The sequence below is a fragment of the Camelus bactrianus genome, chromosome 11 (assembly GCF_048773025.1).
Source record: "Camelus bactrianus isolate YW-2024 breed Bactrian camel chromosome 11, ASM4877302v1, whole genome shotgun sequence".
NCBI classification, from domain to species: Eukaryota; Metazoa; Chordata; class Mammalia; order Artiodactyla; family Camelidae; genus Camelus; species Camelus bactrianus.
The window spans coordinates 20,135,056-20,162,890 of NC_133549.1; the positions used below are offsets into that span (position 1 = coordinate 20,135,056).

The 27,835-nt window shown below is 49.6% G+C and overlaps 1 protein-coding gene across 3 annotated transcripts; it reads left to right on the forward strand.

The window, feature by feature from the left end:
- The first annotated feature begins 315 nt into the window (after nt 1-315).
- MKI67 (marker of proliferation Ki-67) lies at nt 316-27,830 on the forward strand. 3 transcript variants are annotated; one of them, XM_074373389.1, is made up of 15 exons: nt 316-587; nt 940-1,136; nt 3,534-3,612; nt 3,704-3,819; nt 6,815-6,881; nt 8,742-8,787; nt 9,195-10,253; nt 11,469-11,644; nt 13,021-13,339; nt 13,427-13,545; nt 13,653-13,824; nt 16,034-16,189; nt 17,146-23,240; nt 24,102-24,549; nt 26,399-27,830. In XM_074373389.1, the coding sequence occupies exons 2-15, from the start codon at nt 1,045-1,047 to the stop codon at nt 26,404-26,406; spliced, it is 8,952 nt and encodes a 2,983-aa protein (XP_074229490.1). In that variant the 5' UTR covers nt 316-587; nt 940-1,044; the 3' UTR covers nt 26,407-27,830. The 3 variants fall into 3 exon arrangements, with proteins under 3 accessions (XP_074229490.1, XP_074229491.1, XP_074229492.1); XM_074373390.1 differs by having other exon boundaries at nt 317-587; nt 10,098-10,253; XM_074373391.1 differs by lacking the exon at nt 9,195-10,253 and having other exon boundaries at nt 317-587.
- Nucleotides 27,831-27,835: the final 5 nt, after the last annotated feature.

Sequence of the window (27,835 nt, forward strand, 5' to 3'; positions counted from 1 at the left end):
GTACAATTGTCTAGGAGCCTTAAAGAAAAGGAGGCAAGACAAGTTTCTCGGCGGTGGGACCATGTTGCATTTTCAATCTATGCTGCGGGATTGAGGACCCTTAAGCAGGCTTCTTTGGCGGGTGCAGCAGAGCCGGCCTGTTGGAGCCCGCCTGGCGGAGCCCATCCGCCCCGCCCCGCCCCGCCCCGCGGAGCCTGTCCCCTATGGCCCCGCCCCATCTCTTCCCATTGGTCAGCCTCCTCGCCGCTGCGCCCAATCACAGCGCTTAGCGCCAAATTTGAATCGGGATTTTCATTTGAATCGTGAGGGCGCGGCGGCGGCTTTCCGCGCCCGAGCCGCTAACGCCGGGCACCTCCGGGACGTCGCAGGGCAGGTCACCCGGCCACCGGGCCACCGGGCCACCGGCGAGGGCGGGGGCGTGGGGACTGCGGCCGCGGCGGAGGTGGCGCGGGCCTGCGGACGGGGCCCGGTCCCTGTGGCGCGGGCGGGGCGGACGGCAGACGCAGGTGGACGCGTCCCCGGCTCCCCGCGGTGCGGACTTGCGCGGCTGTGGACCCGCTGGCGGCGGCGCGGGAGACTCGTCCCGGGTGAGCCGAGGCCGGCGCGCTTCGGGGGCGGGGGCACCGGCGGGGCCGGGGCCGCGTGGGCGCCGGGGCTCAGCCTGGACCCTGCGCGTCCCGGGCTCCGGCGAGGGGTCTCAGGGGGAGCCCCGGCAGCCGCGACCGCGGGGGGCGGCGTCCTGGCCGCAGGCCTGGGGGCGGTGGGTGCTGGGGGACAGCCGGGAGCCTGGCTGGGGCTTCCAGGGCGGTCAAGTAAGGCGTGGGCCAGGGCGGCAGTGCAAGGGACCCCAATGGGTCGCTTTACAAGTGACTTCTTAGCTCTTTGCTTTAGAGTAACCCCCGCCCCTTCCATGTGTTTTGTTTCTCTTGTTTTGTTCAGGGGCGTGTTAAAGTGCAGTGGAAGAGTTGCTTGTAAGTCTGCTTCAGCAAACCTTTTGATGCCTGCCCTTCCCATACGGATTATACTCCGATTCTTGTTTAGAAAATGGGTCCTGCCAGACGCCTTGTTACCATCAAGAGGAGCGGGCTCGACGGCCCCAGCTTTCCACTGAGCCTCAGCTCCTGCTTGTTTGGAAGGTGAGCCCTGCGCAGCGCTGTCAGTTTAATTTAAATTTAATTTAAAATAAGACAGTTTAGCTTAAGAAATCGTAATATTACTAATCACAGATGAACAGACTGGCTACACGGCTCTGGGCTCTGGGAGCAGTGCCCGTCTTGCAGTTTGCTTAGGACTTCCTGTGTATCGTCAGCATGACTGGTTGTTTATTATGAAATAGAATTTTGAAGACAATGTTTATATAGTTGTGTGTTTTTAATCAAATGATTTTTAATTGATAAAAATCTATAAGCGAAGAGAAATGTAAAGGACTCAAATTGTGACTCATTTCAGGCAGTGTTAGGCGGCCACTGTGTTCATAAGAAATCTCCCCAAACTGGGCATTCCTTGGCTGCTGGGGGATATTGTTGAGCAAATGAGGAGTTCTGTATGTGGCTTGCTAGTCTTCTTGGAAAAATGAAAACAGGAGGGAGAGTCCTGCTTGTGTTTAGAGAACTCTGCTGGTGCCTTCCTGTGTTGGTGCTGGCGGGAACTGCGGTCCCGGTATAACAGACACCGTTATTCATCGCACCTTGTCTCGGTTTCTAACATGTGCCCTTTTAGACAAATGACAGGTCACCCTCCCAGTGGAGCCCAGATCCCCTTCTACCCACACCTCACCCTTACCATGTTCCACCACACTCGCGACCGCCCAAGCTCTTGGTCACCTCGGTGCTTTTAGCCAGTTTGAACTTTTATCCCTAGAATGTTCTGTCTACCCTCCGGCATGAGCGAATCCTTTCCAACTTTCAGCTTTAGGATTCAAGTTATCTGAGAAGAAAGCTTTAGTGAAAACTGCTCTGTCTTTCCTGACCCCGACACGGTGATGAGGCTTTGGTTTGTCTGTCTCACTACTAACCTCCCCAAGGACGGGGACTGTTCAGTTAATACTTATGTACTCAGTGACCGGCATGGGGTTCGGCTTATAAGGGTGACCGATATTTAGCACTTTGTCCAGTGGAAACATCAGCAAGAGAGTTGGATTTGGAATCAGTAAGTAGCAGTGGTTTAGGAGACATTTTTTTTCATGTCACAGTGTGGGAGGACACACACCACGCACAGCACTGGCATCAGGGAGCCAAGGTCAGCGTGCTGCCAAACATCCTGCCATGTACAGGCCAGCTCCTTCTACAGAGAATCGTCTGGCCCCAAATGTCAACAGCGCCAAGGCTAAAAGCCACTGATCCATAGTGATTCTGGTTGGCAGTCTCCTGCCAGACAAATTCTCAGTTCTAATGAGATAGTCTCTCTCTCTCTCTCCCTCTCTCTGTCGCCAGATTCAATGATACCTAAAAATCAAATTCTCTTCTTTGGTTTAAAGTAGCTGTTCACTTTTCATAGCTTCCACTCTCTCCAAAAGGAAAGAACAAAAAAACACTTTGGTATCAAACAGCAGTAATTCTGTTGTTATACTGTAGTGATCCAGCATATTTTTATGCAAGACTTTTTACTCTAGAAACGCATTCCTGTTTGGTCATGTGACACAGGTAGGAAGGGACAGTCTTAGACTCCAGCGACCCATCCTGAGAACAAAGTGGTATATCGTCTGTTCAAACATGTTACCACAGGATGGGAACAGGAAGACCAGGGACTCGAGGAGCCTTGCCAAGGGCACCTTGGATTGGTCTCTGTGTGGCTTTGCGACTTCTCCCTCCTGGGGCTTCCTGCTGACGTCAGCTTTCTGGGAAACGACAGGCTGGGTCTAGATAATTTGTTGTTGCTGCTTGTAGACTAGTGTTTGTCATGATAGGAGACTTGTGACTCTGTCCGTTGACACAGTGTAGTTTGAAAACAATAAAAAGCTCACAGATTACGAGCATCAACTGTGTGTCAGGCAAATGACAGATGTGGGTAACTCAGCTGTTCGCAGAACACCATGACGTGGGGGCCAGTGGAGTCCTCTTTATGAGGAAGCTGAGGCACGGAGAGGTGCAAGCGTGAAATACAGCACTTTTGCTGATGATTAAACATTCCAACACACATAGCATTACCAATAGGCATACACAAACCTTTTTTTTATAGGGGGAAAAAAAGCACAAAGCACTAAAAATAATTGTTCTCAAACTGATGTGAAAGTTCTTTGGTTGGGCCTCATCGGTATAGATAGTTTAGTAAAAGGCAATTCAATTTTGTATTCTACTGTTTTCCAGTATAATTATTTGTAAGTACTCTTAAGTTTTAATGATTTAAAATCGTTGTACAATACTTGTAGAAATCCTGTGCAAAATGACAAGATCCTTGACACTGCCCAATTGTTTTTCCTTTATATCGTTACATTTATAGATCATACAGTCAAATGCTTTTTTTTTTTTGAGTTATTGACGTAATTTTTTTTAAATTGCAACAACGTAAAAAAATCTTTATACTTTTGGATCAAGGGGTATCGAGTGTGACATCCGTATTCAACTTCCTGTCGTGTCAAAGCAACATTGCAAAATTGAAATCAACAGGCAGGAGGTGAGTGGGTTTTGGGAAGTCTAAGTCTTAAAATTCGTCCCATTTTGTCCATTTACTGGTTACCTATTTTCCTCTTTTTCTCTACCTGTAGGCAATACTGTCTAATTTCAGTTCCACAAACCCAACTCAAGTAAATGGATCTGCTATTGACAAACCTGTACAACTGAAACATGGAGATGTCATAACTATTGTTGATCGGTCTTTCAGGTTGGTAAGAGCTAATCGGGCTAAAAAGAAATAGACCTGCTTCACCAAAAACTAGCTTCCCAGTTCACCTGTGATCCTTCGTTCATGTTGGTGAATGTCAAGGTGTTTGAGGTTGGCATTCCCAACACTCAGTCTTCATCTAAAATCACATGGTCTAGAAGGAGTGACAACTGGGGTTTATTACCTGCTCCAACTCAAGGATCTGAGTGCGCAGAACTATGCCCTGGAAGGTGACCATGTCCTAAAGGGGTTTTACTTTGTTGCAAGTGTTTTGAAACTGCATACACTTTTTTTTGGTTTCTTCTTTATTTTAAAGTGAAATACACTCATAGAGAAAGATAAAAAAGATGTACAGCCCAACTTACTGTGAAGCCAACAGCCTTGAGGTGATCACCTGTTTGAACTGAATCGTGCTCTCCCCAAATTCCCGTGTTGAAGTTCTAACTCCCAGCTCCCCAGAATGGGACTGTCTTGGGAGACAGGGCCTTCAGAGAGATGATTCAGTTAAAATGAGGCCACTAAGTTGGGTCCTAATCCAACCTGACCAGTGTCCTTGTGAAAGAGGAGATGAGGACACAGAGAGAAGCTGGAGGAGCAGGTGCTCAGAGTGGCCACCATGTGGAGAGGCAGCAGGGGGTGGCTGTTGCCAAGGAGAGAGGTCCTGAGGAGGCCAACCCTGCCGACACCTTCATCTTGGACGTCCAGCCCCTGGAACCGTGAGGAAATAATTTTCTCTTGTTTAAGCCACCCAGGGTGTGGCCTTCTGTGATGGCGGCCCTAGAAAACTAACACACACCCCAAGCCATGAGCAGAATTTCCGGAAGCTGCTTTTGTGCATTTTCTAACCTCTGCTGCTTTCCGGCACCCAGTAAACCACCCATATGGATTCTGTGACAGCGTGGAAGTCTTCGGAATTTCTCCCACCTGAGCATGCGTCTCTAGCCACTATGGTTTGTCTGCCTCTATTAAACTCTGTGCATTTGTCACTGAGTTCTGCTCTTGTGGTTGTGAGATTCATGCACAGTGTCCCAGCTGCTCCTTCTCACCGCTAAGTATTTCATTGAAGTGACACCCACGGCTGGATACACAATTCCACACAATTTATTCGTTCTGGATGGACATTCAAGTAATTTCCAGGTTTTGGCTTGCTTTTTAAGACTGGATTTTTTTTTCTAATACTAATCTGTCTTGTGTGTTTGAAAAGAGTGTTGTCCCATGGCTGCTGGGTGGAGGGGTCAGTCTGCACAGGGGCACTGGATCCAAACTCCTAACTCTAGAAGCCTAGTAATTTTTCCCCTGTTCTTAGTTACTCAGACAGGTAAGTTGCAATCACACATTGAGGATTTTTTTGGTTTTGTTTTTCAGCTCTGTTGGTTTGTGCTTACCATATTTGGAGGCCACACTATGGGTTTAAATCAAGAATTAAGAATTAGCTCCTCTTGGTGGCTGACATTCCATCGTGTATTATTCTGAAATGTCCTGTACCTTTAGTAGTGCTTCTGATTAGTGATTTTCTACTGTAGATTTTTAAAATCACATTACTTTCAACTTTCATAATCCTTAGGGAACCAGCTGTTAGAGATTATATGCTTTGTCTATAATTGGTTTATCTTGATAGATTGACACTTTTATCAAGGTCTCTGAATAACTTTTATCTTAAATTCTATTTTGGTGGTATGAGTACAACCTCTCCACCTCTCTTCTGGTTGCTGTTCGCATGGTACATCTTTCCCCATCGTTATCCTTTCATCCTGTTTGTGTCTTTGAATCTAAATTGTATCTCTTGTAGGCAGCATATAGTTAAATCTTTTTTTCATCCATTCTGCTAAATGGAAATCTGTCTTCATTACTACCTTCATTTATAGTAAATAGATATTTTCCAATGTACTATTTGAATATCCTGGTCATTTTTTTTTCCCTGTGTTTTTTGTGAATTTACCTTCATTTTTTGTTTTGTTTTTTGTTTTGCTTTTCGGGGGTAGTAATTTAGGTTTGTTTATTTATTTATTTATTTTATTTTTTTTATTTACTTATTTTTTTAATGGAGGTACTGGGGATTGAACCCAGGACCTCATGCTTGCTAAGCATGAGTTTTACCACTGAGCTATACCCTCCCTTCCACCTTCATTTTTGAAGTGTGTTTTTACTGAATAGAGACTTTAAGGTAGGAAATATTTGATGAGGAATGGAGACCAGAACTATTTCCCCCAAGTGAGATGCTGCTCAAATTAAGATTAACTGAGATGATTCAGTGCCTCCAACAAAGAGTAGGAAATGGATCTGGGGAAAGGACTTGATTCAGGACTCTGGTACCGTGAGAAACAACTCCAGATGCTTGGCTGCTTCAGATCTTTCTTAGGTGGCATCTAAATTCAAATCAGGCTGTCTCACCGAGGCACCCACATTCAGTATGCATTACAAAAGGTTGTTCTGTGAACTGATAGCTGAGCTCTCTTAGAATAGCTATGTATCTTGCTAAATGCCTTTACATCTTCATAAAATGTTTCTGTCTTTGTTCAGAGATGGACAGACAGAGTGAGAGGCTGAGGAGGTCACAGTGATCTCAAGTAGTTCCCCTGCAGTGAGTGGCAGCACAAAGTGATGGAGGCGTCAGACGCCACCCAGCCTCTGGCCTGACCTTCCAAACCATCAGAGGATTCCCAGGAATGGAAACCAGCTGAAACCCAATGTGCGCTCTTACGCAGTCGGTTCCAGCACAGGAGGTGCTCAGGGACGCTGCTGAATCGTACAGGCCAGTCAGTGTTCAGAAATCAATCTGGGTCCCAACTTCTGACCACGGTGTTTCACAAGAAACGAGGCAAACTTACCGAAGTTTTTAGTGTGAAAACGCTTCTCTAACTCAATTTACTTCTATGAATAAGGCAGTTATCTTGAACACAACCTGAAGTTTGACCCTTGCTCCTCGGACATGAATCAGATATGGAAGGTTTATCGTCGGTTGCAAATCCTGAATCTGAATCTGTGTCTCATTCAGGTATGAAAATGAAAGTCATCAGCATGGAAGCCAGTCGACCGAATTTCCAGGACAAAGACGGGAACAGGTGACGGGGGGCTGTTATCCCACTTCGGGCTCTGACTCTCTTGCATGACGATATGAAATTATTTACATGCACTTAGACACCATGGCTTCTCACAAGGGAGGATGACTTACCAGTTATAGTGGGAGAGTGTAGCTAAGGTATTAAAACACGTTGAGCTTAGACAGAAATTGAAAACTATCCTTCCCCTTTTATTCAAAGTGAGGCTACTAAGTCGGTGTGACACTTTGACCCAGAAGGCTCATGATCTGATTTTGCAAACTTCTGGTTAAAACCACCCCGACACAGAACTCAAACTCCAGAACCGCGTGATCTGGTGGCTCATTTGTCTCCCGGTCATCCATCTTTACTCACCTGAAACAGTGTCATCAGAGTTGTGGATACCAGGGATGTGTCCCATTTTGATGGACAGCTGACCCATGACACTGGAGGAGAGTTACTGCCTTGTGTTACGTGAGAGACTCATTACTTGTGTCTTATCAGTGGCGAAAACATATTCCAAATGGTGCAGCTTGTGAAAATGCAATTCTGGGCCCATTCTTGGAAATTCAGTAGGACTTAGAAGGTTGCAGGTAAATCCTGAGAATTCCTCTTTTTCTTACTTTTTATGAAGCTACTCAAGCTAGCCTCACCTGACCAGGTTGGAATTCCCTGGCTTAAGAGCCCTACCACGGGTACTGCGGGGGCAGCAGTAGGTGCTGCAGGCAAAGACCTCGGCTTCTGCTAAGAGCTCTTCCTCCCCCAGAGGAGTAACTTCAATGCTGAGCCTGCTCTTCAGTGTCGGGGGGGCTAACCTGAGGTGCCCCACCCGCCAACTGCCCTTAGAACTCCAGCCAGAAAGCTGGACTAAGGGCTGGATCAGTGGTCCCAGTGGTCCGTGAGTTACTTGTTATCTGCATTGTGATAAAGTGAGTATTAAGCCTGAACACTTAGAACATGTTATGGCAGTTTGATGGTGATTTTTATAACTATTGGATATAGTAATGCAGAAAAGTGGGCTTCTATTTTGTACATATTTTTAAATCTTAATTCCTTTTTATTGTTCAGTTATATGATTCTTGGTCAACGTCAGGTTGGAAATTAGAAATAGATCCCTCACATGGGAAGTTAGAGAAGTGATGTATTCAATATGAAGAAATCAGGAAGTGATTAAAGAACGAAGTTCAGTTATTTGCCTTTGGGTATATTTTGTGATATTTCCCCCCTAATAATCTGGAGGATATTATTTTTCCTCCTTTGAAACAATATTGAACTTTTATATCTTAACGTATGTGTTCTTCACCCCCTAAAAAGCTGCCTGTGAAAAATCACGAAGGCGGCCAAACAGGAGTGCAGCGTCCCAGCCCTGCTGTGTGCTAAGGGTCCGGTGCCTCTGGGTGCACAGTTTTTTAACTTCTGGGCTTTCAGATATACCCTAAGTGTCTGCCAGCCAAAGGGCACACGTGCTAAGCGGAGCCGCAGTTCACCCACGGGTCCTGTAGCCAGTTTCTGATGAAACTGAGTCCAAAGTCAGTAGCCCTGTGCCTGTGGTAGGGTCCCAGACCCTGAGTGTGGGTGACTTTGATTCTTCTTTCATAGAAGTTCAAGGAAGTTATAAAAAGTGGCTGAGGTTCAATTTAAGCGATCTTAATCTTCAAGTTTGTTTTGTTTCTTACTCTGTCTTTTAAAAAATGAGCTGAGAAACACGTAGCTTGTGAGCACCAGCGCCCGAGTGGCTTGGGCTCATCTGTCAAGGTCTCCAGCAGTCCTGTAAGAACAGCTGGGGGGGAGGAAGGGCATTAGGAGGAAGAATATTGCAGTAAACATGACTGTCGGCATTTGGAAAGGCATCTAAATTGCTTCTCTCATTTTGCCAATTCACAGGAACCTTCGCGTCGGGTCTCAAGATCTAGCTTTTCTTCCAACCCTGGTCAGTAGTTTTTTGGTTTTGTTCTGGGATCCTGTAAGATCAGTTCTCTTTGTAGCTTTGTGGACAAACACAGGCAGACACCTGAGTTAACTTTCCCCAAGTGACGGACGGGCACCACGCTTGTTTGGGGGGGCCACGTGCAGATAAATGGGCTTGCTCTGCCGTCCTCTTAGCTCTGAGCAGGCTGGTCGCACCGGATGTCTCGTGTTGGTTATAGAGGCTAATGCGGTTTGTTTGCTTGCATCAGAATACTGCTGTTACACATTGAGCATTAAGAAGTTTGTAGGCTAAGGGAAGAGCTAGGTTTTAAGACAATTTGAAACAGTCTTAAAACTTGCATACTACACCTGTTAATCATTGAAAAAAATCTTGAACTTCTGTTTCTTATTTCATAACTCGCTGTCAAGGTGGGAAAGTTCAAGATTCCAGTGACCGTTCAAAACTCACTGAAGAAAATGTTTCAGGAAAGCCCCTGGTACATGAGGAAAATACTGTAGCAGCGGGTACCGCCGTCTCAGATGGCTCCGAAGAAGGTGTTGCCAGGGAAACACCTGATGGTGTTCATTCCTCTGGACTTCCGAGAGATAATTGCAGAAGTGCAACAGATCCCACTGCTGGGGCTTTCCAAGAAGATTCCAGCGTAACATTAGGGAGCTGTAATGGAGGAGGGAAGGCTTTTCCCACTATACAGGGTCTTAAGAACAGTGACAAAAACGAATCTCCCTTCAGGAGGCTTTATGAGTCAATGAAGTTAGAGTTAGACGTGAAATCAGAAAAAGTAAATGTTCTACAGAATCGCAGAAAGTCAGGATCACGAAGTCACTGCACAACAGAAAAAGAAAGTGCTGGTGGTTTAGAGGGCGAGTCACCGATCTCACTGGTCTCGCTTAAATCCAGACTGAAGTCGAGCCGAAGTCCCCAGATTAAGGGAGAACAAGGAAGTAGCCAGACTGGGGAACAGAGGAGTGTTGAGGAGACAGTGCAGGCTCCCAAGGACACCAGGAGTCCTGGCATCCTCCGCACAGAGATGGTGGTGACGAAAACCACGACCCCGCTACGGTATTCACAGCAGAACTCCTCGCGGAGATGCCAGAGTGAAGACCTGGGGGCTGTCAGCAGACGTGAGTCTGTGAGTCTAGATCAGAGTGAAGGCTTCGGGGCAGAGCATAAGATGTTTACCCCTCAGAAGTTCTTGCCTAGGAATCAAACACCCATTAAAGTTGAAAACGCTGGTAGTTTTGGAAATACACCAGAAAAATTCTCCAAAAAGAGGAAGAGTATTCCTACAAGTGTGGACAATCTCCCGACAGAAACAGAAATGGTGCAGCAGACTGTCCCAGCTCCACTGGTCCTCCAAGCTGAAGGGAAAATTCAAAACGGCTTTCTCAACAAGACAGCTGGACAGACGTGCCCTGGGGCCCCTGGTCCTGACGCAGCTGATGCTGGCAGCTTCGGTGATTCCATTAGTAAGTTTATTTAACTGGACACGTATGTCCCCCCAAGAGTTCATGTCTACCTTATACGTCAACGTGAATTAGTGGGACCTTCTCTGGCTAATGATTCGTTCTGTGAGGCACCAAGGGGACAGTGACTAGAGACACACTCGTCTACCCAGAGATTCACGTGAGGACCCAGATCACCAGCCAGACCGAGGGACAGAGGACGTGCTGGTTGTTAGGGGAGGATTTAGCAGGGGGCTCAGGTGATAGGGTGGCCCAGAAGCAGATTTGATTCTTCTGTCTACTGCCAGAGAAGGGGGGAGGAGCATAATTGCTTTTCACAGGAGTTCAGTTCTGAACTCTGAGCTCTTGTGTCCTGGGAGTCTGACCTGACCCTCTCAATTAAGTCATTGTTAATCTTTCAATATGGGGTGGCTCATAACATGTGGACCGTCCCCCTGGGTTTATGTGCCCGGCACTGTTCTTCGTGTCTTACAGACACCCACTTCCCTTACTCCGTGCAGGCAGCTGGAGTGTCTGCGGGACAGGTGTTTTCTCACCCTCATTTTGCAACCTAAGCTCACCCAGTGGGTGCCCGGGAGGTGACCTGTGGCGCAGCTGTGGTAGCCCCTCGGGGGCCGCCGGGTGCTCTGACGCAGTGCGCCTGCCATCAGCAGGGCCTGTGCGGCTCTGAGCTGAGACCTGAGCACACCAGTCACAGTGTCAGCGTCCCCACGAGTCTCACAAAGTGGGCGCGTCACTTCGACGAGGGCTTATGGTGACGGGTGGTTCAAAAAGACGGTGGTGGGGCTTGGGACACAGGACTTCCCATCTGGCAGCACCTCCGGGAGAAGCCCCACGCTCGTAGGCCCTGCTGCGGGCGGGTCTGGGTGAGCCCCGGGTGTGAATCCTTCAGAATCCTTTCTCGGGCGCTGCCGCACCGCCCCCTGCGCCGAGGTGGGAGCCCCTGCGTCAGGCCCTCCGTTACTCAGCTCTGTCCCCGCAGGACTTCTCAGCGTTTGAGGGGAAGGCCTTGAACTGTCGGGTCGGGCTTTGGTGGTTTGTCCTTGGGTCTTTCGTGAGCTCTGGAAGCACCGTTAGCTTCCGCATCTTCACAAGAGAGGGAAGGTGTGTGGAATGTCAGTGTCAGTGACTTTACAGCTGGGTTGTCTTTCATTGGAAACAAGTCATTTACTGTCCGGTTTTTTATCACCTTTTCCGCTTCTGTGTCCATCCCTCTAGATAAGGTGGAGGGGGTGTCCCTGAAGAGGAGGCGGGTCTCCTTCGGGGGTCGTCTGAGGCCTGAGTTATTTGATGAAAACTTACCCCCGAACACACCTCTCAAGAGAGGAGAGACACCAAAGCAAAGAAGGTCTCTGGTGGCGCACACTCCAGCCGTCCTGAAGAAAATCATCAAGGTGCGCTTCCCTGCCGGCCGCCCGCAGGTCGGGTGGCTCACGTCTGTGGTCCTTGGTCTTTCCAAAACGCCTCATGCTAGAAGATGGCAAGGAAGACCTTTTTCTCTCTATTAAAAAAATGAAAATATAAAAATCTACATGAGAGCTCATTCTCGTGGGTGTTGAGACAGGAACACCTGGGTTCCTAGCCGTCACCGAGTGTGGCTGAGCACAGGTGGGTTCTTGGGACTCCTCTGCAGAGGCCTCCTGTCCCCCACGCTCCAGGGCTAGAGGACCACAGGAGCCAACTGAGATGAATCCGGATGCAAACTATTGTCTATAAGATAGATCACCCACAAGGTCCTACTGTAGAGCACAGGGAACTTGAAATAACCTCTAATGAAAAAGAGTATGAAAGGGAACATATATGTGTATGTATAACTGAATCACTTTGCTGTACACTTGAAACTAACAATATTGTGAGTTAACTAGACTTCAATTAAAAAAGGAATCTGGAGACATCATGACAGAACCACAAGGGTTTCTTCCGCTTTTAGGATTATAAAGGGAAAAAGAAAATTTGAATGGCAACACACCTAAGATTTTCACCACTAGCTCTTTAGAACTTTCAATCATCTACCCTAGGCGGTGTCGTCCCCCTGACCTCAGATTGTAGGAGTGAAGTGTGGGCTCCCCTCGCTGGAGGAGTTAAGCCATCTTTTTTTTTTTTTGAAGTATAGTTGTTTCACAATGTCGTGTTAGTTTCTGGTTTACAGCACAGTGATTCAGTCATACATATATATTCTTTTTTCAGATTCCTTTTGTTACAGGCTAGTACAAGGTATTGACTATAGTTCCCTGTGCTGTACAGTAGGACCTTATTGTTCATCTATTCTGTATATAGTAGTTTGTATCTGCTGATCCCAAACTCCTAATTTATCCCGCACTCCACCCTTCCCCTTTGGTAACCATAGTTTGTTGGGCAGTCTTTAATTTCTTTTCATACCAATAGGAGTGTAAGGTATGTTTTGTTTCCCTCCCTTCTCTATGGGCTCCCAGGAGTGAGCAGCCCTCCTTCCACGCAGCCCAAATGTAGGATGGCGTTTCCTTGGATTTAGATCTGAGCCTCACTCATCAGGAATTTTCTTCCAGCTTTCTGCCTGGAATACCACAATTAAGACTTATTTGCTGCTTTCTTTTCCCCTTTTCCTTTCCTTTTCCTTTTCTGTCCTGAGGGACGGACCCCATCTCTCCCATACGTTTGACAGACACTGGTTGAAATGTTTAGTGCTTTAGGCTTAAACAACTGAAGTCCTTAATTAGGCAGAATTTTCACATTCATTACAGAGATATTATTTTTGTATTAAGGTTTCTTGTGAACATTTAAATCTTGTCAGGAGCAGCCTCACCCATCAGGGAAAGGAAATTCTTCAGAAACCCGTCCGGAAGGGACCACCCCAGACACGTGTGCAAAAGCTCCAGCCCCGGCTACTACCAGCACGCCTCCAGCTGCAGCTGATCGGTGCCGTAGGTCACCCAAGGCGTCTTCTGTCTCCAGTGGCAGCAGATCTCACCAGGCAGACACTCCTAAGAGAGGAGGCAGAAAGAGTGGCAACCTGCCTTCAAAGAGAGCTTCCCTGGATCGCAGCCAACATGGCATCTTACAGATGATTTATTCCAAGAGAAGGAGTGGGGCATCTGAGGCCAATTTAATTGGTTAGTGTCGTATCCACAAATAGGTTTTCAGGTTGATTTTCTCGTTAACACTTGTTTTGAAAAGTCTACATTTTTCCCCTGTGACAGTGGCGAAGTCGTGGGCAGATGTAGTCAAACTTGGCGCCAAGCAAACACAGACCAAAGCTGTTAAACGTGGACCCCAAAGACTGCTGAGCAAAAGGCAAAGAAGAGCCAATACTCCGAAGGTGCGTGTGCCAACGTGTGTTGTTCTTTTCCACATCATGTTGTTAGGGGTGACACTAGTGTGCGTTCAGGCTTTGACGTTTTATGGACCTCCTGATTTTTTTTCCAGAAGCCAACTGGCATCACTGACCATCAGTTTAGTACCGGCCACGCAAACTCTCCTTGTACGATAATCATAGGGAAAGCGCACATCGAGAGAGTGAACGGGCCGGCTCGGCCCTACACGATGCTGAACAGCTTTGTGTTCAACAAGCCAGCGGACTTCAGCGAAGATCTCTCAGGTACAGGCCCAGCCGTGGCTCCCGTAAACCACAGCCCTTTCATCCCCGGCGTGTGTCCACATGGGGAGGGTGGGAGCATGTCTGCTTATCTGCCGTAAGAGGGCAGGAGAATAAGGGCCCTGTCAACCCCGGGGCCATGATGTTTAAGGAGGAGGAGCAGGACTGGAGGAGAGTGAAAGCGACAGGTCCGTGATGAGTTGGGGGTCCCGTGTCCCGCACAGCGCGGGTAGGGCGGGAAGTGCACGCCGTTACCTTGGAGAGCAGCACGAGCGTAGAAGCCGCTTCGCGGGGGAGAAAGCAGCCTTGTGCTCATAATCGCCCCCTCCTTGCATTTCTACTGAAAGATCGCCCCAGGGTGGGAGACGCTGGTTTGAGTGATACTTTGCTTCTCCCAGCTCTCCTCTCCCTCCACGTAGCTGAGCTGTTCCCTGAAACAAAGGCCCATGAAAAGGCTTCCTTTAATTTCTTACTCTTGTCTGTATTTTAGTGGAGGTGCGGGGAACTGAACCCAGGACTTTGTGCATGCTAGGCAGGCCCTCTGCCACTGAGCTACACCCACCCCAGGCTTCCTTTAACCATTAAGAGTTGAGCAGTGTTGCCATTCTCACTAAAAGTGCTACGGAACCTGCTTATGGCTGTTCCGAATTAGAACTATGGCAAGATCCAGGTTTAGGATTTTACACTGCGTAGTTTGACTAGTGGTTTCCGCTCTGAACACTTTTGGAAAGAGGTGACACTTGAATCCATTAGGTGAACTCTTTTCTTTTTTTTTTTAACTTATTTTTATTTTTTAATTGAAGTACAGTCACTTTACAATGTTGAGTCAGTTTCTGGTGTCCAGCATAGTGATTCAGTTATACATAGACCTATATATTCCTTTTCATATTCTTTTTTGTTATACGTTATTATAAGATGTTTGATGTAGTGCCCTGCGCTATGCATTGGGACCTTGTTGTCTGTCTATTTTACATATAGTAGTTTGTATGCTAATCTTGAACCCATACAATCTTATTTTTATTTGCTGGCAGATTTTAAAATGGGAGAATTGTAACAGTGACATAATCCAGGCAGGGTGCCCTGAAGTCAGTCGCATTTAGGTCAATACATTTAGCTTTCTAAGAAACAAGACTACAGGAACGTGGATCATGGCTAGACAAAGCCCTGACAGCGTGCTCCGGGAGCGAGGAAGTGTGAGATTATGGCACCCAGTGTGTGGATACGCACGGGTCTGTGGATCCTTGCGCTGCACGTCACGCACATGTAAGAGGGCACTCACAGACAGCTTACGAAGCACTGAGGATAAGTTCTCCAAAAATATTTTTAAGATAAATAGAAGCTTAAATATTTAGTACCCAGGATGATGGGTTTTCTCAGCCTTCCTTCAAAACATTTCCCCAGACGGTCAACAATGGCCGCCCTGACCCTTCGGTGTGAGTAACTCTTAAGACAAACCGCGGTTAGGGCTGAGGACTGAGTTTTAGGTCAGGCCTGAGCAGTGGCAGAGGGGTGAGATTTTTAAGTGAGCCGTCCAGCTTGGGAACCTTCGGAACATGCGTCCCAAACACAATTTGCAGACAAAGGCCAGGCTGAGAGCGCGTTTTGACCCGCTGATGGCAGAAAAGGAAGGAGAATGTGGGCTAATGAGAAAGCCCTCATTTGTTGAGAGGACTGTGTGCGTTTTTTCCTGAGATGTTGTTTCTACTACAATTGGTGTTAAAATGAAAAGTGGTGATATTATTACTTGCCAATACTAAAATTGGGCAGTCCTATGTCAGTTTTAAAGTTTGGGTATGTTTTATTTGTGCATAAAATCCAGGACTGCCTAACCTAGGACTTTTCCAAAGGAGCTTGGGGGCCTGAGGTTTCGGGGTGCATGGAGGGGAGGCCCCGGGGCACAGCCTCTGTCCTCTGGCCAGTGCTCACACTTGGGGATGACTCTGGAAGACTGAGGACATCAACTTCCTTCATTTGATTTTCTTTCCAAGAGGAAAGACAGAGAAGAGGTGATATAAGAGTCTAACTTCTCACACCCTCGTAAAAAAATGCGTTCATGATTAACGCAGCAGTCTCTTGCACAAACCCCATCTGCCAGGAATCCTAGGGCGTCGTTCGCTGTCTGCGTTCCAACATTTCTTCTGTCATGCGTGTTGTTTGCAGGTGTGCACAGTATGTCAGTTTTAACCACTGTCCCACTATTTTCATGTAACAGGCCTGACTGAAATGTTCCAGACTCCAGTCAAGGAGAAACCACAAAGGATGAGCCTGGGTCCCTCCACCCTTTCAAATTCAGGGGATTTTATTGGAAAAAAGCTTCCAGTATCTAATTCAGGAGAAGAGCCTCTGTTGCACACTGCAGAATATTCTGGTTGGTTTGCCTTTTTTTATCCCTCGCACTTTGATTCTCCCCATGGCAACCGGAGACGGTGCTCTTCGTTCACAGCGGCTGTTGTACAACTTTTCTACAGCAGATACTCCTGTTAGAGCACCGCATCCAGCTTCCCCACCCTATTGTTTTTAGGGGAAGTTCCTGTCAGCCACTGAGCTAGCATTAACCCTTCAGAGACTTGCATAACAAGGAATACTCGTTTAATAATCATAAACTTGCTGTGCACGCTTGGCTGTCTTCATTTAGTATCAGTAAAGAGGGTGATGTGCAGAAGAGTATGGTGGTCTCCCGTCACACTGCTGCGTAAGTCACTCAAATGCAAAAGCGCTGTCAGTTACCAAAGGGAAAGACGGCAGGTGCACACGGCGCGGGGACTCCTGTGACCACGGCGGGGCGCCTGCGGCAGGATGAGTGTGAGAGGGGAGGTGTGGGGCCGTCTACCGGCTCACTTACGCTGGGCACTGAGTCCCTGCCGTAGAGGGAACAGCTTGCTGCTCTGAAGATGCTTCCTGTTGCTAAAAAGTAGACGTTTCCGGTGTAACACGAGCCCTCAGCGTGCCAGGTATAATCCGTGATATCGCATCCATGGTTCAGCAGAAGAAACAGCTCTTAGTTTCTCACGTTCAAAGAAAAAAATGTTCCGCTCACTGAGACATGAGTGGCAGCCTTCAGGAATTTTTCACTTTTATCTAATCCCTGAAGATCCTTACCAGCACCTATGTAAACCCCACTCTATATCAGCCAATAACATTATTCCTAAGTGTGCCGGATTCAGATGTCAGCCAGACTGATGGTCACATAAGCAGCCTCATGTCCTTAGGTGGACAGGGGACTGGATTATTGGCTCTTAAACGATATTTATGAGGACAGAACACCAAACTGGCACAACACAGTGAACGGAATATACTTACTGTGTGTGTTTTAATTTCTTGCAGGAGAGAATGTGTTCCCCAGTGCTCAGGAGGTGCCCGCAGAGCCGTCTGGTAAACGTTCTGCCAGCCCTGGCCGTCTTAAAATCAGTGAAAGGACTGTGAAAACTCCAGGGAGTGTCTATCAAGCGCCGGGTGCTAAGAGAGAAACTCAAGAGTCTGAGGCAGCGCCTCCAAAGGCAGCACCGAGTGCAAACAGGTGTAGAAGGTGTGCGGAGCCCAGAGCCAGGCAGAGGCCGGGCGCAGAGAGTGCGAGCGAAGATGCGGAACCGGACACTGTGGAGGACATCTCCGGAAGACGTCTGAGAAATGCACCACCACCAGGGCAGAAGTCAGAGGGAAGGGGGAAGGAAAGTGAAAGATTTTTTGAAAGATGTAAGAAAAATATTGAGTCCAAAGAAGATTCTGGAAAGATGATGGCTGTGAGGAGATCCAGAAGAGCTTCAGAGCTGAAATGGGAACCAACAGCAGACCTGACCACCCTCATGAGACTACAAGAGACAGAGTTCAAGGAAGACTCAGTGGACATCCCAAGTGTCCCCCAAACCCCAGCTCGTGCCGAAGAACCAACAGATGCAGAGAACAGAACCACAAAACTGCACTGGAAATCTCCACAGCCCGACAGGATCAGCTCGCCCGCCAGGACAAACACACAGCCCAAGACACCTTCCCGGAAAGGGGATGTGGAAGAGGTCTCAGCACTCGGGAAGCCCACACAGACACCGGGGGACGCCACACACACGGACAGAGGACCAGGTGATGATGAAAACATCAACCTGTGTAAGGAAACTCCAAAGCAGAAACAGAACCCTGCAGAAAATGTAACTGGAAGCAAGAGGCGGCCCAGGACACCCAAGGAAAAGGCCCGATCTTTGGAAGACCTGATTGGCTTCAAAGAGCTCTTCCAAACCCCACATCTTGTCAAGGAACCAATGATTGATGACAAAACCCCCCAGATACCCTGTAAGTCTCCACGGCCAGAACCAGTTGTCATGTCAACCAGTATGACCAGACCATTCAAGACACTTTCCCTGAAAGCAGAGGTGCAGGAAGATCTCTCAGCACTCAGGAAGCCCACCCAGATGCCAGGGGACACCACACACTCGCACGGAGGACCAGCGGGCGCTGATAAAGACATCCAGATGTTTAACGAAACTTCAAGGCAGAAACTGGACCCTGTAGAAAACGTGACTGGAATTAAGAGGCGGCCAAGGACACCCAAGGAAAAGGTCCAGTCTCTAGAAGACCTGGCTGGTTTCAAAGAGCTCTTCCAAACCCCAGTTTGCACCAAGGAACCAACGGCTGTCGTCAAAACCCCCCAGATGCTCTGGATATCTCCACAACCCGAACCAAATGTCACACCGACCAACAGGAAGAGACAGCTCAAGACACCTCCCCAGAAAGTGGACAGAGAGGTTGAGCTCTCAGCACCCAGGAAGTCCACACAAACACCTGGGGAAACCAGACACTCAGACAGCGAGCTGGTAGGTGATGATGAACACAGAGCATTTAAGGAAAATCCAAAGCAGAAACTGGACTCAGCAGAAAATGTAACTGGAAGCAAGAAGCGGTCAAGGACACCCAAGACCAAGGCTCCACCCCTGGAGGACCTGATTGGCTTCAAAGAGCTCTTCCAGACCCCACATCATGTCAAGCAACCGATGACTGATGACAAAACCCCCCAGATACCCTGTAAATCTCCACGACTGGAACCTGTTGACACACCAGCAAGTAGGAAGGGACAGCTCAAGACAGCTCCCCAGAAAGTGGACAGAGAGGGTGAGCTGTCAGCACTCAGGAAGCCCACCCAGACGCCAGGGGACACCACACACTCACACGGAGGACCAGCGGGCGCTGATAAAGACATCCAGATGTTTAATGAAACTTCAAGGCAGAAACTGGACCCTGTAGAAAACGTGACTGGAATTAAGAGGCGGCCAAGGACACCCAAGGAAAAGGTCCAGTCTCTAGAAGACCTGGCTGGTTTCAAAGAGCTCTTCCAAACCCCAGTTTGCACCAAGGAACCAACGGCTGTCGTCAAAACCCCCCAGATGCTCTGGATATCTCCACAACCCGAACCAAATGTCACACCGACCAACAGGAAGAGACAGCTCAAGACACCTCCCCAGAAAGTGGACAGAGAGGTTGAGCTCTCAGCACCCAGGAAGTCCACACAAACACCTGGGGAAACCAGACACTCAGACAGCGAGCTGGTAGGTGATGATGAACACAGAGCATTTAAGGAAAATCCAAAGCAGAAACTGGACTCAGCAGAAAATGTAACTGGAAGCAAGAAGCGGTCAAGGACACCCAAGACCAAGGCTCCACCCCTGGAGGACATGACTGGCTTCAAAGAGCTCTTCCAGACCCCACATCATGTCAAGCAACCGATGACTGATGACAAAACCCCCCAGATACCCTGTAAATCTCCACGACTGGAACCTGTTGACACACCAGCAAGTAGGAAGGGACAGCTCAAGACAGCTCCCCAGAAAGTGGACAGAGAGGGTGAGCTGTCAGCACTCAGGAAGCCCACCCAGACGCCAGGGGACACCACACACTCACACGGAGGACCAGCGGGCGCTGATAAAGACATCCAGATGTTTAATGAAACTTCAAGGCAGAAACTGGACCCTGTAGAAAACGTGACTGGAATTAAGAGGCGGCCAAGGACACCCAAGGAAAAGGTCCAGTCTCTAGAAGACCTGGCTGGTTTCAAAGAGCTCTTCCAAACCCCAGTTTGCACCAAGGAACCAACGGCTGTCGTCAAAACCCCCCAGATGCTCTGGATATCTCCACAACCCGAACCAAATGTCACACCGACCAACAGGAAGAGACAGCTCAAGACACCTCCCCAGAAAGTGGACAGAGAGGTTGAGCTCTCAGCACCCAGGAAGTCCACACAAACACCTGGGGATACCAGACACTCAGACAGCGAGCTGGTAGGTGATGATGAACACAGAGCATTTAAGGAAAGTCCAAAGCAGAAACTGGAGTCAGCAGAAAATGTAGCTGGAAGCAAGAGGCAGTCAAGGACACCCAAGACCAAGGCTCCACCCCTGGAGGACCTGATTGGCTTCAAAGAGCTCTTCCAGACCCCACATCATGTCAAGGAACCGGTGACTGATGACAAAAACCCCAAAGTGCTCTGCCAGTCTCCACAACCAGAACCACTTGTCACATCAACTAGTATGACCAGACTGCTCAAGACACCTCCCCGGAATGTGGAGATGCAGGAAGATGTCTCAGCACTCAGGAAGCCCACCCAGACTGCAGGCAACACCAGGCCGTCACACAGAGGACCAGTAGGTGATGATAAAAGCATCAGATTACTTAAAGAAACTCCAGAGCAGAAACTGGAGTCAGCAGAAAATCTAACTGGAAGTAAGAGGCGGCCAAGGACACCCAAGGAAAAAGTCCCACCCCTGGAGGACCTGATTGGCTTCAAAGAGCTCTTCCAGACCCCACATCACACAGTGGAACCAATGACTGATAACAAACCTTCCAAAATACCCTGTAAGTCTCCACCATTAGAATCTGTCAACACACCAAGTAGGAAGAGACAGCTCAAGACAGCTCCCCAGAAAGTGGACAGAGAGGGTGAGCTGTCAGCACTCAGGAAGCCCACCCAGACGCCAGGGGACACCACACACTCGCACGGAGGACCAGCGGGCGCTGATAAAGACATCCAGATGTTTAATGAAACTTCAAGGCAGAAACTGGACCCTGTAGAAAACGTGACTGGAATTAAGAGGCGGCCAAGGACACCCAAGGAAAAGGTCCAGTCTCTAGAAGACCTGGCTGGTTTCAAAGAGCTCTTCCAAACCCCAGTTTGCACCAAGGAACCAACGGCTGTCGTCAAAACCCCCCAGATGCTCTGGATATCTCCACAACCCGAACCAAATGTCACACCGACCAACAGGAAGAGACAGCTCAAGACACCTCCCCAGAAAGTGGACAGAGAGGTTGAGCTCTCAGCACCCAGGAAGTCCACACAAACACCTGGGGAAACCAGACACTCAGACAGCGAGCTGGTAGGTGATGATGAACACAGAGCATTTAAGGAAAGTCCAAAGCAGAAACTGGACTCAGCAGAAAATGTAGCTGGAAGCAAGAAGCGGTCAAGGACACCCAAGACCAAGGCTCCACCCCTGGAGGACATGACTGGCTTCAAAGAGCTCTTCCAGACCCCACATCATGTCAAGCAACCGATGACTGATGACAAAACCCCCCAGATACCCTGTAAATCTCCACGACCGGAACCTGTTGACACACCAGCAAGCAGGAAGGGACGGCTCAAGACAGCTCCTCGGAAAGCAGAGGTGCAGGAAGGTCTCTCAGCCCTCACGAGGCCCACACAGACTTCAGGGGACACCACGCTCTCGCACAGAGGACCAGAGGGCGGTGACAGAGGCATTGCAGTGTCTCAGGAAACTCCAAAGCCGAAACTGGACTCAGCAGCAAATGTAGCTGTAAGTAAGAGGCGGCCCAGGACACCCAAGGAAAAGGCCCCACCCCTAGAGGACCTGACTGGCTTCAAAGAGCTCTTCCAGACCCCAGATCACGCAAAAGAACCAGTGGCCGAGAACAAAATCACCAGAATACCTTGTAAATCTCCCCCAGCTGAACCCGTCACCAGGAGAACAAGTAGGAAGAGACGGCTCAGGTCCCCGCCAGGGAAAGTGGGTGTGGGAGAGGTCTCAGCGCTCGGGGAGCCCACGCTGACGCCAGGGGACGCCACACACAGAGAAGCTGTCGGGGATGACAAGGACGTCAAAGTGTTTAGAAAAACGTCAAGGCAGAAACTGGACTCAGCAGAAAAAATAATCGGTGTCGGAAGTCGGCTAAGATCATGTAAGCAGAAGACCCAACCCCTGGAGGACCCGAGTCTCAAAGAGCTGGTCCAGAAGCCCCGTCAGGCCAAGGGAACAACGAGAGCTGCTAAAGCCACGACAGTGCCCTGCCAGTCTGCCCCCGCAGAACCAGCCCCCGGGCCGACGGGGAGAAAGAGACGGCTCAAGTCCCCACCAGAGAAAGCGGATGTGGCCGAGGTCTCGGCGCTCAGGGAGCCCATCCAAGCACCGGGGGAGACCACGCGCACCCACGGAGAACCTGTCAGTGAAGAAAAAGACACCCAAGTGTTTAGAAAACCTTCAAGGCAGAAACTTGACCCTTCAGAAAATATAACGGGCATGAAGAGTCGGCTAAGAACATTTAAGGAAAAGACCCAACCCCTGGAGGCCCCGGACAGTCTCGAAGAGCTGGTGCGGAAGCCAGATCAGACCAGGGAGCAAACAAGTGATGCCAAGATCCCTGTGATGCCCTGCCAGTCTCCACCAGCACAACCAGTTACCAGGCCAACAAGTAGGAAGAGACGGCTCAGGTCCCCGCCAGGGAAAGCGGGTGTGGGAGAGGTCTCAGCACTCGGGGAGCCCACGCTGACGCCAGGGGACGCCACACACAGAGAAGCTGTAGGGGATGACAAGGACGTCAAAGTGTTTAGAAAAACGTCAAGGCAGAAACTGGACTCAGCAGAAAAAATAATCGGTGTCGGAAGTTGGCTAAGATCATGTAAGGAGAAGACCCAACCCCTGGAGGACCCGAGTCTCAAAGAGCTGGTGCGAAAGCCCCGTCAGGCCAAGGAGCTGGGCAGTGGTGCCGCTGGCATCAAGAGAGCCCCAAAGGAAGCACCTGTTGGAAGAAACCCTGCAAAAATACCCCAAAGGGTCCTCAGAGCCCCTAAATTGAGATTCATGGAAGACCTTGACCTTGTGGGCAAAGAAGACCCCATGAAATCACCAAGTGCAAGCAGCGTCTCCCCGCCGCCCCCCAAGAGGAGACGGGGGGAGGATGGAAGTGTCACAGGAAGGAAGACACTGCGCCCCGCGACTGCCACACAGGGCATCGCAGGTGAGAGGTCACCCCAGAAACCAAGGACAGCCCCCAGGGACGGATGGCCACAGCCCGAACCGTTGGTAAGGAGGAAGAAAAGTCTGAGAACTTTGGCACCAAGGACTGAACGAGTGGAGAACCTGCCTGATGGTGACACGGGAGCCAAAGCTACGGGCCGACAAGCAGAAGACGCACACCCTCCAGCTAAGGTGAGGGACGTGCTATGTCACCCTCCTGTGTCCTCCAGGAGGGGTGGTCTCCATTTGGGTTCAACATTTGGTATAAACTGAATGTAACCTGAACGTACGTGGGGTACCCTCTCCAGGGGGGTCTGCACTCAACACAGTGAGCGACTACGGACCACGCTGAAGCATCCTTTGGGGTTTTATAGAGAGAATGAGCTAACTGGGGAAAATAACTGGTCAAAATTAGCATCATATGTTTTGACAAGAGCTTCTCGAGAACTGAGTTGTGTTCACCTTCAGAGATGTGGGGCATGGGGCCGAGGAAAGGTGGGCAGCTCAGTCCTGCACTGTTCAGACACTAACCCCGAGGGCTGGGTAGGTGTGGTTTGTGGTCAGGTTTTAAACGATTAAGACAGTAGACAGGGCACGTGTGTCCTGGGGAGCCCGTGGCTGCTGGGGTGTCAGACAGGCGTTACTGCTGCAGGAGAGAAGCCTGTAAATTCCATTCCTGTCCTGCTCTAGCAACGACTGTTAAAGGGTCAGAGATTCATTTACTGCCTGAATGAAGGGACGTTTTCCTGGAAGACCCTTTGAATGCTTGTTAGAATCAGACTGACACTTGTGACATTCAGGCGTTGATAGAAATTGACACCAAATCCCATACTCAGGGTTTATCAGTAGAGACGGTGATTTCTCCAAAGGGACAGAGTGTCAGGCGTCCCCCTGACTTCCTCAGATTATGGGCACCTTCAAAAATTCATCAATGTAAAATTTCCCAGCTAATTCCCCTTGGAGTTCACTTTGGATTGTTTCTCTCCATGGTGAGCTTTGAAATCTGTATTCCTCACTATTGGTGTTTTGTGACTGTCTTTTGAACTTTTTTAGGGAATGTCCCTGCGTTCCAGGGGCCGGAGTAAAACCGATGTGGGAGAGCAGCAACCTGAGTCTCTCACATCAGCAGAAAAGGTGAAAATGAAGAGAAACGAGAAAAAGCCCTTGAAGACGTCGCAGGAGAAGCAGCTCCAGAGGCCAGAAGACGGAGCCGACAATCCTGCCTCCGGGGGCCAAGTTCACGAGCGCAGGATGTGCTTGAGGTCTCGGAGGCAGCAGAAGACACCTCCGCCTGCTGCAGCGGAGGAGAGCACTGGGGAGGAAGGGGCGGGAGCCCACGGGGGGAGCCGGGAAGGGGAGGGAGCAGCGGAACGTGCAGGCCTCCTGGGCTTGAGATCAAGAAGGACTGCAGCCCACCCTCCAGCAACCCCTGCGGAGAGCGAGTCCGAGCGGAGGGTGACGCGGGGGGCCAGGAGACATGCCAGAGGCCCACCAAAGGCAGGTGGGTGATTTGCCGTTTCTCTGTTTTTATGAGCCTAGGGAGTTTCCATTTAATTTTCGTTCTCTGTTGCGAAAGCAAACACAACACATGCTCTGTGGCAGCAGGCTGCCCGCCGCCGGGGATGCTGACGGGAGCAGCGGGAGGCTAGGCCGTTGCTTTGCCTTGTGGCTGCGTTCGGGTTTGTCCGTCGTGGGGCTCTCCCTCCAACAGCCAGTCCACGTCATGAAGCCGTCATTCGGGGGAACAGGGTTCACCCAGTCAGTGCTTTCCGGCTGCTTGTTCCGTCACCCGCGCCGAGACTGCAGACGGCTGGCTTCAGTCCCAGTCAGAGGCTGAACGCAGCAGCCAGGCCGGTGGCCCTGTCGGATTCCAACGGCGTCCCTTTGGACAGTGGGCGTGGAAAGCAGTCGGGGGTGGCCGTAGGCGAACAGTATGTCCAGGGGGCAGTCGGGCGTCCTCTCTCCTCCGCACATGTGACATTTTCTCTGTTAACGGGCTGTCTGCGCTGTTGACGTCATGTCAGAGCCAGCAGCTCCCGTGTCATCTGCCACTTGAGCAGACACGCGGAGCGGGGGGAAGCACAGTCGGTGTTCTGGGGGACGCCCGACTTGGCTGGTCTGAGAGCGAGTCCCCGCGGCTCCCCCTCTGAGTGGTCTGGGTTTCCTGGCGTGCAGTTCCAGACTCCGTGGACGCCAGGCCTGTGGGCCGCGGCTCCCACCTTCTCCTGTGGTGGATGACTGAGGTGGTGTCACTGCCGAGGCACAGGGACTTGTTGACCATGTGCCGGAAGTAGTGACAACGTGGCGTGACCTGTCACTCGGCCACATCCTGGATCTCATCCAATGTTCCACTTTCCTTGGAGATGAGGGGACAAGGACAGAGAGGGCAGGAAACCATGGTCAGCAGAGGCAGACGGAGTGCATTCTCCCCAGGCCTCTATTATCTTGTCACTTACCATTCTTTTGTCATGCGTAATGTGGATTTCGTACCGCGTACATCTCCACTTTGACCTTTTCCTGAGATTCAGTCATTTGAGGAACATTTGTACTGCTTTGTATTAAGGTGATGCCTTCAGTCAGTAAGGATTTCAGGTTATTTGTATTCAAACTCAGCCACAGATTTTTAAATTCTGTCTTCGGTTTTTCTGACTCTTCCCCCACCAGGTTAAAGATCACTTGACCAGGTCATCAGTGGGGACGGCTTCCAAAGTGTGTCCCACATCACGATCAGCACTTCCAGTGGGCTGTTGAGTGGAGGGCTGTGCAGAAGTGTAGACGTGGGCTGCTTACCTGCAAATGCGGGGCAGACACCGCGGCTCCGGGCAGCAGCTCTGAAAAGGCGGATCGCCTTTGGTTTCGTTTTAGATTTTATCGAAGTGTCTAGAAAATGAGCCTTCTCCCAGCACCTCCCGCCGCACACAGCTCACACTCACACGGTGCTGAGTGACTGTTCTCTTCAGACACACAGATCGTTTAGAAAAAGACCCCAAAGACGTAGTCCTGATTATACATTTGAATTCACTTTTTCTGAGTGGGATTTTTAAAAATTAGTGAAAATGTATGTTTTAGTGTTGAAATTTTCTAAGTTATGTATTAACGTAAAAAAAAAGGTTCCAAACCTTTCTATCAAAAGACAAAATATTCAAGTTGAAAACACCAAATAGTAAAAATATTTTAAGGCAGCTTTTACAGGATGCATTGGACAGCTCACTTCCAACCTCAAGATTAATTTTCTAGAATGAAAGGTCTGCATCTCACCTAGCAAGGATTTGGGGCTTTGCAGAGTAGACTTGGTTACAAAAATTATTCTTTTAAAATTACTTAAGAGTTGTATTTTTGTTCCCAAACAGGAAAATGACAATGTGTGTGTCAAGCAAATAAGAACTAGAAGCCGTCGGGACAGTGAAGACATGAAGCGGACAAGTTTGAAAGGGAAAAAAAAAAGTAATAAATGTTAGTGATAGTTCTAGCACAGTATTTGCCATACATTTTAAAGTGAATTCTGTAAATAATGCTATCGGTGGAGGTTGGGGGGTTAAGGGAAAAAAGCTTAGAATTTTCTGGCTCTGAATAGTTTATTCAAAAACCCCACATGGAGGTTATGAAGGAGACTGCAGGGTCTCATAAAGTGATAAAAATTTAAAACGGGGGGTGAGGGGTCGGGGGTGGGAGTGCGCCACGGTGCGGCCTCCAGCTGTGCGCAGTGAAGCCCTGACGTTTGTGACCCCGTGGCCGGTCCCCTGGGCCGCGGGCTCTGCTGCAGCCCGTTGTAAATGCTTCTGTGCTTGTCTCCCTCCTGCACATCTCCGCCCATCCGTCTCTCATGTGTGTCCTCTGTCAGACTGTGAAAGGCGGCCGGGGCTTCCAGCCTGCACCCTTAGCACCAGGCAGGCGCTCAGGAAACAGTGACGAGTGGACAGAAGAGTAGAAAAGTGAAAGTTACAGGTGCCCCTTTGCAATGGGGGACGTCGTGTCCATGCACTGGGGCTGTGGTCGCCTGCACGGGACGGTCCTCTCCTTGGTGTCCTCATCAGTTAAGGGAATAAAAGTGATTTGGAGGGTGGCTTATGAATCTGTCTTCAGGATAAAGATGTAACTTTATTTGAGGAATGACGGGTAACTTGCCTTTTTCCACTTTCAGTGTCTTTGTCTAAACTAGGACTGCTTTCATCTGAGAGGCCCCTCACCGACACTTAGGGCCGTCGGCCAGGGTGCCCCTCGATGCCAAACTAACATCCCTCTCAGCTTGTGTGCTTTCGTGTCAGGCACATCTGAGCTTTCTACTCAGCTGAGCTTTTTGAGGCCACGCCTCTTGGCCTGACTTTGTGTCCAGCCCAGACAGGAAGCAGCACAAACCCTTCTCTAAAAGGATGGCCATTTCTCACGGCCAGAGCGCACGAGGCTCTTCCCCCCACAATTTCTGAACTGCTTACCCATGAGCCCCTGCCGCCCACACCTCGTTTTCAGCCCAGAATTCTTTCTGCATCTCCAGGGCCCTCCGTCTCACTACTGGGCATCCCCATTTTCACATGCTGCCCTGTCCTGTGGCTCCGTGGTCCCTAATTCAGAAATGAGCACACCTTCCCTCCAGTCACCTGTGTGGCACGCCCCCCCCCCCCAATTCGGCTGCCTTGCCAGGTGGAGGGGAGCATGGAAAACAAGGGAGGGTCACTGTCCCGTACGGTGTGAACTGTACCAGCTGTGCCCCTGTCTGTCCCCTCTTGTACCCCCGAGTCTGGCGAGAAGCCAGATCCGCAGAATAATAAATGTTTGTTGAATGAATGCCT

Excerpts from the sequence above, each read along its gene's own strand:
- MKI67 (XM_074373389.1), top strand. The coding sequence starts at position 1,045 with ATGGGTCCTGCCAGACGCCTTGTTACCATCAAGAGGAGCGGGCTCGAC. Across the intron at positions 3,613-3,703 it reads TTGAAATCAACAGGCAGGAG|GCAATACTGTCTAATTTCAG; the intron begins GTGAGTGGGTTT and ends CTCTACCTGTAG. Across the intron at positions 11,645-13,020 it reads TCCTGAAGAAAATCATCAAG|GAGCAGCCTCACCCATCAGG; the intron begins GTGCGCTTCCCT and ends AAATCTTGTCAG.